Source organism: Trichosurus vulpecula, chromosome 4 (assembly GCF_011100635.1).
Source record: "Trichosurus vulpecula isolate mTriVul1 chromosome 4, mTriVul1.pri, whole genome shotgun sequence".
Taxonomy (NCBI): domain Eukaryota; kingdom Metazoa; phylum Chordata; class Mammalia; order Diprotodontia; family Phalangeridae; genus Trichosurus; species Trichosurus vulpecula.
The window spans coordinates 60,553,120-60,566,927 of NC_050576.1; the positions used below are offsets into that span (position 1 = coordinate 60,553,120).

At 39.4% G+C, this 13,808-nt stretch overlaps 1 protein-coding gene across 1 annotated transcript in view; it reads left to right on the top strand.

Annotated features, from left to right (window-relative positions):
• POU2F1 (POU class 2 homeobox 1) overlaps positions 1-13,808 on the top strand; it is a 129,158-nt gene that overhangs the window by 39,793 nt on the left and 75,557 nt on the right. Inside the window, exon 3 of the mRNA XM_036753226.1 lies at positions 12,349-12,449. Within this exon, the coding sequence (XP_036609121.1) occupies positions 12,349-12,449 (101 nt within the window). The remainder of the gene's footprint in view (positions 1-12,348; positions 12,450-13,808) is intronic.

Consider the following 13,808-nt stretch of genomic DNA (forward strand, 5'->3'; position numbering starts at 1 on the left):
ATCTTCACCTTTTCCCACTTTGCATTGATGTCACCAGATATCAGAGTCTGTAATGAACTGATTTGGAGGATCCCATCAAACTCTTTTTAGAATTTCCTTACCATTTCATCCTCAGCAACCAATGCCTTTTTACAGGTATTTGTTAATAGTATTGCAACATGTAATGACCAGCTATCTCTTGAAATAAAGTTTCTTTTCTTGGCCTCTTTAAGGAGGGCTTGTGAGCCATCCTTCCATTTAGCTTCAACTTCCTTCTTTATTCTGGTTTTTAGCATAGACTGATATGATTCCACTTTTCCAGCTGTAATCTGCTTATTGGATATTGATCTAACATTTAGAATACCAACATTCACATTAAAGTCTGTTAGTAGTATAAAAACTGTGATTCTTCACACACTTTGCCACCTTTCCTGCTACTCTCTTGTCGACCCTGCTTACTGTCACAAGCACAAAGGGAGCATACCGGACCAAAAGCCATTTTTTAAATTCCTTTTTGTTTTGGGGTTTCCATGAAATAGAGTCATACTCTAAGGCCTCATCATGGCAGACAGATAACGCTGGTTCTTGAAGGCTGTGCCAATCAAGTATAAATTCTAGAAGGTTCCACCATGCCAGGAAGGCATAATCTTGCTAATTATGGAAAAGCACAGGGACATTAGGTAGGTCATCCTGTTATGATTTTCTTTTGGCCACAACAGAAAGAATTAAAATTTTAATTTAATCCGTATTTTTTTTTCTTACAGAGTGAGAAAGGGCAGTCCAGGGTCCAAGCAGCAAAATAAAAATAAAGATTTGAGTATTCATAGCATTATATATTTAAAACTGGAAGAGACCTTTGAGGCTAGATGGTTAACTGTCTTCTTTCATGGATGGGGAAACATAAGTCCTAAAGAGGTTAAATAACTTGCCCAAGGCGACAAAAGTAGTGGCAGAACTGGAATTTGAACCCACTTCCTTGTGGCTCCAAATTGAGCCCACAAAGTACCACTAAATATCACTGATGTCTAATCTCCTACCATCACAATTTTATGACTTCTGTACCCAGTTTTCTGTTTGGCTCTGGGACCAATACTGTTGGTCCCATGTGTTTACTAAAATGACACTGAGAATGATCCTAGAATTGACCTTAACTCTGGCTGAGTGAGGGAGGGCCATGGTTTTCAAACGTGTACATCCTTGGTGGTCCCCAAGAGCCTGTGGGCAGGTCTGCATGATCAAAATTATTCACAATAACACTAATATGTTATTTTCCCATTAGAATCCTCCTTTTTCCAACTACATATCTGGGAGGCTGAATTTTCTTCATATTTTTCAGTATATCGTAACAGATTGAATGCAGAAGGAAACATGAGAATCCATCTGTCTGTCGCTGTTGTTGGTCCTTCATTCTCAAAGAGGACCATGACATCAGGAAGATGATTTTATTAATTTTAATTTCTAATGTGGTAAATATTAAATGTAAACAAAAGCTCTTTGGGCTTCTCAATTTTTAAGAATGTAGAGGGGTCCTGAGGCCAAAAAATTTGAGAACCACTCTTGTAGGGGAAAGAGCATTGTTTTAAGAATCAACAGATTTGGGTTCTAAGTCCAACTGCTGCAGTCAGCTGAGTAAAAGACTTTGGACAAGTCACTTCTCTGAATGTTAAACTAAAGCAGGCACTATAATGGGAATAACAAGGAAGTGAAAGGCAGCATCCAGTGAATGCACATATGTAACCTTAAAATGCTATTTAAATGCTAGTTATTATTAACGTTTAAGTAAAGTTTTACAAAACAAAGTACAAATTAAAACATTGCAAACTAAGCACATTTATGCTGATGAGGTTCAGAATAGAAGAGTGAACAGTGAAGAGTTAATAGGTAAAGAGAATAATTAACTGTTTTCCAAAATGAGGCTATATAAGGTAAAAATCCACCTAATTTCACTGCTATGCCAAGAAGACTAATGCTTTTAACTGTTACTGCAAAGAAAGTTTCATTTTATTTTGTGTGTGTATTAATAAAACATGGTTGTGTGGTTGCAAAGGTTTGAATTCTAGAATGTTAGAGCTTTAAAGGTACTGTAATTTGTCTTTTATTTTACAGATGAGGAAACTAGAGCCTAAAGACCTTGTGACTTACTTGCATAAGGTCATAGATATGGGCAAAGTTCAAACTGAACTTTTTTCAGGGCTTTTTTCACTTATAATGAATAAATTGAATACGTCCCATAATCAGGTGCATTTCATACATTTACATTGGAAAATCCTATAAATCTGAACATACTATTGATACCTTTTTTTAAAAAAAAGTTATTTGGAGGAGACACTCCACCCATCTGCTTTTCAATCCTCTATTTTGATGAGTTTTAGCTCCAGAATTTTTTTTTCAGAGCACCATCAGAACTAGCTTTTATTTTTAACCAATTGACCAGTTTTCTATATGCATTCTTCAACAATTTTTAAAAAAATTTTTATTTAATTTATTTAATATTTAGTTTTCAGCATTGATTTTCACAAGAGTTTGAATTACAAATTTTCTCCCCATCTCTACCCTCCCCCCCACTCCAAGATGGCATATATTCTGGTTGCCCCATTCCCCAGTCAGCCCTTCCATCTGTCACCCCACTCCCCTCCCATCCCCCTTTCCTTTCTTCTCTTGTAGGGCAAGATAAATTTCTATGCCCCATTGCCTGTGTATCTTATTTCCTAGTTGCATGCAAAAACTTTTTTTTTGTTTTTGAATGTTTGTTTTTAAAACTTAGAATTCCAAATTCTCTCCCCTCTTCCCTCCCCACCCACCCTCCCTAAGAAGGCAAGCAATTCAACATAGGCCACATGCGTATCATTATGTAAAACCCTTCCATAATACTCATGTTGTGAAAGACTCTGTTTTGCTCCTTCCTAACCTATCCCCCTTTATTGAATTTTTTCCCTTGACCCTGTCCCTTTTCGAAAGTATTGTTTTTGATTACCTCCTCCCCTTGTCTGCCCTCCCTTCCACCATTCCCCCTTTTTTATCATCTTCCTCCTTCTTTCCTGTGGGGTAAGATACCCAATTGAGTGTGTATGGTATTCCCTCCTCAGGTCAAATCCAATGTGAGCAAGATTCACTCATTCCCCCTCACCTGCCTCTCTTCCCTTCCGACAGAACTGCTTTTTCTTGCCACATTTATGCGAGATAATTTACCCCATTCTATCTCTCCCTTTCTCCCTCTCTTAATATATTCCTCTCTCATCCCTTAAATTGATTTTATTTTTTTAGATGTCATCCCTTCATCTTCAACTCACCCTGTGCCCTCTGTCTACACACACACACACACACACACACACACACACACACACACACACACGTACACCTACGTATATACGTACATAGACATACACGTGTGTGTGTGTGTGTGTGTGTGTGTGTGTATATACACACACACACACACACACACACACACATATGCATATTCCTTTCAGCTACTATGATACTGAGGTCTCATGAATCATACACATCATCTTTCCATGTAGGAATGTAAACAAAACAGTTCAACTTTAGTAAGTCCCTTATGATTTCTCTTTCTTGTTTACCTTTTCATGCTTCTCTTGATTCTTGTGTTTGAAAGTCAAATTTTCTATTCAGCTCTGGTCTTTTCACTGAGAAAGCTTGAAAGTCGTCTATTTTATTGAAAATCCATATTTTGCCTTGGAGCATGATACTCAGTTTTGCTGGGTAGGTGATTCTTGGTTTTAATCCTAGCTCCATTGACCTCCAGAATATAGTATTCCAAGCCCTTCTGTCCCTTAATGTGGAAGCTGCTAGATCCTGTGTTATCCTGATTGTTTTTCCACAATACTCAAATTGTTTCTTTCTGGCTGCTTGCAGTATTTTCTCCTTAACTTGGGAGCTCTGGAATTTAGCAACAATATTCCTAGGAGTTTTCTTTTTGAGGAAGCGATCTGTGGATTTTTTTCAATTTCTATTTTACCCTCTGGTTCTAGAATATCAGGGCAGTTCTCCTTGATAATTTCTTGAAAGATGATATCTAGGCTCTTTTTTTGATCATGGCTTTCAGGTAGTCCAGTAATTTTAAAATTATCTCTCCTGGATCTATTTTCCAGGTCAGTGGTTTTTCCATTGAGATAGTTCACATTGTCTTCCACTTTTTCATTCCTTTGGTTCTGTTTTATAATATCCTGATTTCTCATAAAGTCACTAGCTTCCACTAGCTCTAATCTAATTTTTAAGGTAATATTTTCTTCAGTGGTCTTTTGGACCTCCTTTTCCATTTGGCTAATTCTGCCTTTCAAGGCATTCTTCTCCTCACTGGCTTTTTGGAGCTCTTTTGCCATTTGAGTTAGTCTATCTTTTAAGGTGTTGTTTTCTTCAATATTTTTTTCAGTTTTTTTTGGGTCTCCTTTAGCAAGTCATTGACTTGTTTTTCATGGTTTTCTCGCATCCTTCTCATTTCTCTTCCCAATTTTTCCTCTCCTTCTCTAACTTATGTTTTGGTCTTCTTTGTCACCAAAGAAAGATTCCAAAGTCTGAGACTGATTCTGAGTGCATTTTCGCTGCTTGGCCATGTTCCCAGCCAACTTACTTGACCCTTGAGTTTTTCGTCGGGGTGTGACTGCTTGTAGAGCAAAGAGTACTTTGTTCCAAGCTTGAGGGGATGTGCCATTGATTTCAGAGCTATATCCATACAACCAGCTCTGCCACACTAGCACTCCTCCTTCCCCAAGAACCCCCAACCCGGACTTGATGCAAATCTTCAGCAGGCTCTGCACTCCTGCTCTGATCTGCCACTTAATTCCTCCCACCAGGTGGGCCTGGGGCCGGAAGTAACTGCAGCTGTAGTTCGGTAGCTGCACCACCCCCGCTACCCCCAGGGCGGTGGCTGAACTTTAAACTCTTTTCATTCTGTCCCCGCAGCTTTTCCCACTAACCTTCTCTGTTGTCTTAGGTGTCTGTGGGTTGAGAAGTCTGGTAACTGCCACAGCTCACTGATTCAGGGCTCTAGGTCCTGTTCCGCCCAGCTCCTGGTCTGGTTGGTCCTGCCACTGCCCATGCTGAGCTCCGCTCCCCTCCACTCTATGCGCGATGGACCTCATCCAGCGACCATCCAGGCCATCCTGGGTTGGATCCCTTCTTCCCTCTGCTATTTTGTGGGTTCTGCAGTTCTAGAATTTATTCAGAGCCATTTTTTATAGGTTTTTGGAGGGACCTGGTGGGGAGCTCACACAAGTCCCTGCTTTCCAGCTGCCATCTTGGCAGCTCCAGAATTTTTTAGAAAAGCGCACACCTCAGGGACCTATGCTTTGTCCTATTCCGTTTAGCATTTTTGTCAGTCACTTAGGTAAAGATATAAATGTCAGACTTACCAGATTTGTAGATAAAACCAAACTGAAAGGGCTATGTAACACATTTGGATCACAGGATATACATTGGTCTCAAAAACCCGCTATATTGGGATGAAAAAGATAAATTTAGTAAGGACAAATGTAAATTCTTACATGTAGATTCAAAAAATATAAATTTTCCAATGCCAGATCTTCTGAAAAATATCTGGGGTTTATAGCTTAATATAAATCAGCAACAGGGTTTGACAGACTAATATAATGTAAGGCTGCATTAAGAGAGGCATTGTGTTCAGGATTAGTTAAGTGATAGAACAGTCTGCCCTGTCCAGAGCACACTTAGGATATCATGGTCAGTTCAAGATAGCGCAGGAAGCTAGTAAGCATCATCCAAAGGAGGTACCAGAATCATAATGAAGAGCCATAAGATCATACCTTATACCAGATAATGTAGTATTTATAAATCACTAAGCATAGTGCCTGGCACATAGGAAGTATTTAATAAATTCTCGTCGCCTTCCTTTTCCCTTCCATAGAATGAGTGGTTAATGTAAGTGGAGATATTTACCCTAGAAAAGAGAAGATTTTTGAGAGGGGATGGAGAGGAAGGGAAAACCGTGAAACCTGTCTTTTAAGTATCTTAAGGGCTGTCACGTAGTAGAACAATTAGAGTCGTTCTGGGAGCCCTGGGGTGAATATAAACTCATTGGAAGGGGAAATATTCTAATAACTCCCAAAGAGAATGGGGTCTGTTCACGTAAATGCCACGTACCTATTTGCTAGTTACATGGACACTTCTGGTGTCCACCCTGACATTCAACCTGTGGTTCCAAGAAGTAAAACCATCTTGGCCAACATGCCAAACCAGATTGAGGGTAAGCTGCATGAGTGAGTTGGGGGATGTCTATCCCAAGCACATGAAGACTACTCCCAGTGGAATGGGTGGATGAGAACATTTTATTCCAGCAGCCATGAAGACGGCAGAAGTAGGTACCGTGGAGGACTTAGCCTGGTCAGACACCAAAGACACCAAGGTCATCCATTGCATTCTGGGCCATCGCCAGTCATCCTGACTTTTGTCCTGCTGCTGGACTTGAGTGACTTTGGAAGAGAGAGTGAGGCTAACAACTTTGTACAACTCTGCCTCACTTATATCCAACCGACAAACAAGTCAAGACATCACCCATCATCTACTATTTTATCTCAATATCATGATGTCATTGGTTCTCTTTGAAAACAAAGTATAAACAACAACGTGGATTTTCTTGTTCAGAGAGAGATCAAAGCATATGGCCTCAAAGGACTGATCCAACATTCAGATTCTGCTCTTGTAAACCTTGTAGGATGTATATTAATTGATGTTTCCGAGACAGCCTTTGGTGGAAGGTTACTGGCAGGAAGTATCACCTTCCATTATTAAGAAGCTTTCATCAACATCAAGTCATTGCATAAATGGCAGACACTGAAACAGCATAGGGGAAAACAGGCAGAATAGTCTTTGGGCTGGTGAACTGTACAGCAATACCCACTTCACAACTCCAGAATTTGTATAAAACTGCTTCTTTTCTTGGTAGAAAGATAATCAGGATTTTCTTTTTGAAGGGGGGAAGGCAGGCAATTGGGGTTAAGTGACTTGCCCAAGGTTACACAGCTATTAAGTGTGTCAAGTGTCTGAGGCCAGACTTGAACTCAGGTCCTCCTGACTCCAGGACTGGTGCTCTACTCACTGCACCACCTAGCTGTCCCCAGAATTTTCTTAAAGATGGTTTTAAAATTTTTGCAAATGAGTTATGGCCAATGAAAAATTGTATTGATAGTAAATTCTTAACGTGCTTTTTCAGATGTCCAGTTAAAAATTTGGACAAACTAAATGTTAGGTAGGATAGAATCAAAAAGGCCTACACTGCTTTTGACCCTGTTTGGTATCTTCTTTTATTTTAGAGCTGGAGTTTTAGGAATGCTAGTTCTCCTCTTAGCCTTCCATTGCCATTACCCTGTCCCCTGATTTTAGTTTTCTCAATCCCCCAACCCTTGGATCTCATGATAGCAAATACACACCTATATCCTGCCAGACTCTCAAGCTGAGAGTTTTCATTGATATTTGTATTTCCCTGCTCCCCCACACACCTAACTCTTCCCCCTTGACATAAAGTCAGTTACCAAGTTGTTTTGGAATCTACTTCCTCTGTTCCATTCCTACAGCCATAGACCAAATCCTAACTGAATGATACCTAGATTACTAGGATAGCCGGTCCCCTGCCAAGCGTCTTACACATGACAATAATCACTCCCAAACATTGTTCCAGTTACATCACCAGTTTTTAGTCTGTTGTGGATCCCACTTACCTTTTATGACAGATTTAAAGCCCGTAAAGTAATTTTGTCTCAACATCCTTTTAATTAATTGAATTCTTATCCTACTGCATCCCAATTCACAATCTTTGCAACAGCCAAAAGAGAACTTAGTGTGCTGTTCCCCTTCCCTAGAATGGCCTACAATCCTCTCTTCTTAATAAGTCTCTTCAGGTGTTTAAAATGTATTTATAATGATTCATTCCTTTGATGCATTCTGAAGTACCATAGCTCTCCAGGAACTCTATTCACTCCATAAGTACGCACAGTTGTAAGTAATTGTATTTGTTTCTGTTACATGTTTTAATCTTGTTTATCTTACTTCTACCTTAAATATTGAAATAAAGATCCCATAATCGTCCTTTAAAACCACCCATGGCACCTAAAATTATGCACATACAGAGTAATGAGTTAGCACTGAACCTTACTGATATTTCATCCTTCGTTCATCTTAGATAACTCTTAGAGTTCATTTCAAAACTTGACTACACTGGGAGTCTTCTTTCCTCTCATATTCTTCTTAACTCTTTACAGTCTGACCTCTGCCCTCATCATTCAACAAAGCTGCTCTCTGCAAAGTGACCAGTGATCTTTTAATTGCCAGATTTAATGGCTTATTCTCAGTCTTCATCTTTTTCGACTTCCCCGTAGTATTTGACACTGTTGATGACCTTTTTCTTCTCTACTTTTTCTTATATTGTTCTCCCTTGGTTCTCCTTCTACTTACATGACTGCTCTTTCTCAGTCTTCTTTGCTAGATCTTCATCTAGATCATGCCCACTAAACATGGTCATTGCACAGGGCTGTGTCGTGGGAACCTCTTCTCTTCTCCCACTATATTATTTCTCTTGGTGATCTCATTAGCTCCCATGGATTCAATTACCATCTCTGTGCTGAAGATTCTGAAATCTACATACGGTCCTAACTCTACTGATCTCCAGTTTCACAACTGCCTACAGTACATTTTGACTAGATTTCCTATAGACATCTTAAACTCAACATGTCCAGCACTGAATGCATTTTCTTTCCATCAAGACTTCTTCCCTTCCAAACTTCCGTATGTCAACTGAATGGTGTAGTGGATAGAGCACTGGGCTTAGAGTGCGGAAGGTTTGAGTTCAAATGCAACCTCAGTTACTAGCTGTGTGACCTTGGGCAAGTCACTTGACCTTGTTTGCCCCCAATTTCCTCATTTGTAAAATGGAGATAATAACACCTACCTCCCAAGGTTATTGTAAGGATCAAATGAGATCATAATTATAAAGCACTTAGCACAGTGCCTGACATATAGTAAGCACCAAATAAATGTTAGCTATCATCATCATCCTCTCAGTCTCCCAGGCTTGCAGCCTAGGTGGCATTCTTAACTCCTCACTCTCTCCCCCTCTGTATTCAATCTGTTGCCAAGGGCTGTCAATTTTAACTTCAGCATCTTTCACATATGCTCCCTTCTCTCTTCTGACCTTGCCACCACTCCGGTACAGGCCCCTATCACCTCATGCCTGAACTATTTCAGTAGTTTACTGTTTGGTCTCTGTCTCAAGTTTCTCCCCATTCTGTTCTATCCTCCAGTCAGCTGTCAAATAAATGTTTACCTAAGGCACAGGTCTGACCATATTACCACTCTACTTAGTCAATTCCAGTGACTACTGATCACCTCCAGATTCAGATATAAACTCCTCTGCTTGGTATTCTAAGTCCTTCATAACCTCTCCCCGCCCCCTGCCCCCCCACCCCACATCTTTCCCATCTTATTATATCTTATGCTACTTTCTTTCCTCACATATCTACCTTGCAATCCAGCGACACTGGCCTTCTTACTGTCCTTCAGAACAAGACACTCCTCCTGACTTGGTGCTTTCCTGAATCCCAGCTAAAATCCCACCTTCTACAAGAAGCCTTTCCCTATCCTTCTTAATTCCAGTACCTTCCCACTCTTGATTATTTCCTATTTGCCTAGGCTGTGGCTGATTTGGACATAGTTGTTGGCATGTTGTCTCCCTCAGTAGACTGTGAGCTCCTTGAGAACTAGGGCTGTCTTCTACATTTTTTATCCCCAATGCAGAGTTCACTGCTACATTAAAGGTGCTTAATAAATGCTTATTAACTGAAACAAACATTTATTAAGCACCTATTATATGTAAAACACTCTGCTAGGCTGAAAATATAAAGACAAAAATAAAAAAAAACACAATTGGTTGATGGAATGGATGTCCACGTTGGTCTCTTGAGATAATTCCTCTTTTTCCTCAGAATGTCATTCATGAGAACTTCCTATTTCTCCTTGGCTGATTTCCCCTGAAGAATTTTAGAAATAAACAAACACACACACACACACACACACACACACACACACACACACACAGAGCTTTAATTAAACAATTGCTATATGTCAAGCCCTCTGCTGGTTCCTATTTATCCTCCTGAAATCTTTGAAATAATGGGAGTTAGGAAAGAAAGAAGGTTGGAAATAAGAATTTATTAAATGTCCACTGTGTTCTAGGCACTGTTCTAAGTACTTTTTACAAGTGTTACCTCATTTGATCCTCTCAACAACCCTGGGAAATGGGTAGCATTATTAACCTCATTTTATATTTGAGGATACTGAGGCAGACAGAAGTTAAGTGATTTGTTCAAGGTCACACAGCAAGTATCTGAGGCCAAATTCAACTCGGGTCTTCCTGACTTCAGGCTCAATACTACCATATACTGTTACCACCTAGCTGCCTCTGTTCAGCAGTAAGGGGATTATGGAGTAGAAGATGAGAGGAATTTCATGACTAAAGATCTCTGTTTTCTTAGTAAATTTTTATCTAGCCCTCAAGCTTTAAGAATAGTTTTTTACATTTGCCGTACAAAGACAGACAGCAGGCTGGATTTCTGTAGTTTGCCCACTTCTTCCATAAAGGGCTTTAGGAGGAAAGGTTTAGAAAACTTGCTATGGTGAGTGTGATGGAGTCAGTCAAGAAAGAGTTTAATTAATTTCTTGGAAGTAAAAAGATCTTGTTGAGATTAGGCAATATAAGTTCATTGTTGACCTCTTAATAGGTGGGGTTGTTATGTGACTTTCTACAGCAGTATCCAGCAGGAAGAAAAAAGAAGGGAGCAAAACATGCATTTATTAAGCACCTACCATATGCTATATGCCAGGCATTATGTGAAGTACTATACAAACAACCCTGGGAGAAAGGTGCTATTATTATGCCCTTTTACAGTTGAAGAAACTGAGCCTGGAAGACATAATGATTAGTCCAGGGTCACAAAAGCTAACAAATGTATGAGGCAGGATTTCAGCAAAGGTCTCCCTAATTGCAGGCCCAGGGTGCTATCCCTGTACCACCTAGAAGCACTTGAGGAGAAGCAGAGAAGGAGACTGGTGAAAATAACCCATGTTTGAGATTTGGCAGAAGTAGGACTAAGGAAGTAAGGGATTTAAGAGGAGAAGGATGAAAAATGTCACCAAAATAAGGATTGCAGACTGAGTCAACAGGGAAAGGTAGAGAGATTAGAGAGTACATTGAGGGTGAAGAAGTGGTTTGGAAGAAGATACCAGGAGAGGGAGTAGAAGGAGAAGTGCAAAGAGAGAAAGTGATGACCAGAAAGAGGAGTTTGGGATAATAGAGCATAATTATAGATGGTGAGATCCAGAGTACAAGATTATTCCTGTGGATGACTGAGTTAGAAGAAAGGTGAAGGTTGTCTAGCATGTATATTGACGTCCCCAAGTATGAGGTCAGAAGTTAAAGTTGAGAGGAACACTATGAACCCAATACTAAAGACTTCAACGAGAGAGAGAAAAAATGACCTGGAAGCTAGTAGACATCTATGACTAAGCATATGCAATAGGTAGCATAGGTGAGTAAACCTCAGAAGAGGAGAAGTTACAGAGTGATTAATCCCTCTTTGAAGTAAAATAAGGCATTCTTCAACTTCATGGCTCTTTTGTTGAAAATTTTTTTTTCTAGTATGCAAAACAAGCCCTAATTAAAGGGCACACCTTGCTGTACTTTCCGAGTAATAAGGACTTTCAGAGTTGAAGTTCTACTTCTTCCTTTTTTTGCTAGAACATGGAAGGGAAAGGAACAGAAAAACAAGGTATCCAGTTTAATGAGAAATCTTCTGTTATAAATAAGATCTGGGTAAAGGTGGGAGAGAAGTAGATTTCTTAAAAGTAGGAGAGATTGATGGGGGAACAAAAAGAAAAGCATTCTCTTGTTTCAATCGTTTAGGACTTTCAAGTTCGATTTTTTTCTTTTTTTGCATTAACTCCCAGAACTTTGCTTCTGTCCCTTCCTTGATTAAATCTAGGAGCTAAGGTACAGGTACAGAGTTGTAGGAATGTTGCATCCTAGTATGATGTTGGCTGACTCACTGAAAAATTCATTTCTGTTACTCATGGAAATATCATTCATAAGGGCAGTCTTGATATGGCAGTAAGAAGTATGCCTCCTCTCTCTGACCCAGGAGTGCTTGAGAGAAGGACACAGTTCTGGGAATGGGGCTCCCAGGAGGCTGTGTCCTCTGGAGGAGTTCGACTTGTATTAGTATCAGAAGATGGGAAGAATGTAAACAGTGATATCTAAGATGCAAGGCTATTTGTTAACAGTCAGTGGAGAATCTAGGAATTCCAGAAGGAAAAGGGTTAGATGTAATTATTTTTTTTTCTTTCTAGGTACACAGACAAATGGCCTAGACTTCCAGAAGCAGCCTGTTCCTGTTGGAGGAGCAATCTCTTCAGCTCAGGCTCAGGCCTTCCTTGGACACCTCCATCAGGTAAAACATTCTGCTCAACCGGGAAAAGTTTGAGACAGAAGTAGGAATATGGCAGTACTAATGCATGGGGAAGACATTTCAGAATATTTTGAATTTTCCTTTTTTCAGAAGGAGAATGTTGAGCATGTATTACAGAATTGATATGTCTATGTTGGTGGCTATGATTTAGTAGGTTCTCTAGGCCACAGACCTCACAGCTGCAAGCAAAAAGATTCTCTTGCTTTGAATATGTATAATAACTAAATTACTTGTTTTGACAAGCATAAGGACCAGTTGAGATGATAGGCCAAACTAGATAAACATATCTGAAACTGCCCCAGCATGCTTCCTATTTCTACAAGGAAAGTAGCAATTTGCTCATAATATTATCCTATTAAGTTGTTTTAAAATGCCCTTATGTAGAAAGTAATATAAACCACTCCTACCTGCTGGGCTGGCTCAGATGAAGCACAGTGTAGTACGAGGCCATGAGTGAGAAGATCTGGGTTCCAATGTGACATCTTACTAATGGGTTGTTAGACAAGTCCCTTATTCCTTTTTAGCTTACTTCTTTGATATGAGGAGAACTCTTCTGCCCATGTTCTAGGATCAATGTGAAACTATAAGGTGAAAACATCATATATCTTCATTGTGCTTGAGAATTTTGCAAGTGGTATTATTAATCCTTGTTTGGGGTAAAATAAAGTATCCTTCAACTTTGTTGCTCTTATGTTGAGAATATTTGTTCTGGGCTTGCAAAACAAGCCTTCATTAAAGGACATACCTTGTACTTCTAGAATCAAGGATTTTTGTGGTTTAAATTATACTACTCCATTTTTTTAGCTGAAATATAGAAGGGAAAGGAAGAGAAAAACTCACTTTTGGATTTAATGAGAATATTTATATTATATGATCAGGGTAGAGATGGGAGAGAAGTAGATTCTAAAATAGTAGGAGAGATTCGTGGGGATATAGAAAACTTCCTTGTTTTCATTCTCTTGAGACTTTCAAATTCATTGTTTTGTGTAACTTCTAGCACTTTGCTTATATCTCTTCCTTGATTAAATCTGAAAGCTAATGTACTATTTATAGCAATGTTGCGTCTTGGTATGATGATGCTGATTCTCTGTGTCTTGGGCAAAAAACCGAAGATATTTGCTAGATGACGTTTTCACTACCAATGCTACTTGAAGGGCAGAGGCTTCTGGAAGAGGCAGACTCATTGGTAAAGTGGTTGAAATATTATCTGAAAATGGAATTTGTTCTGGAACCTGGACCATTGATTAAAGTTATATAAATGACAAGGTTCTGGGTAGGGACAACACCCACAAAAAACTAAGACTGTATTTGCCTGGAGTTTTGCAAAACTAACTAAAAGAA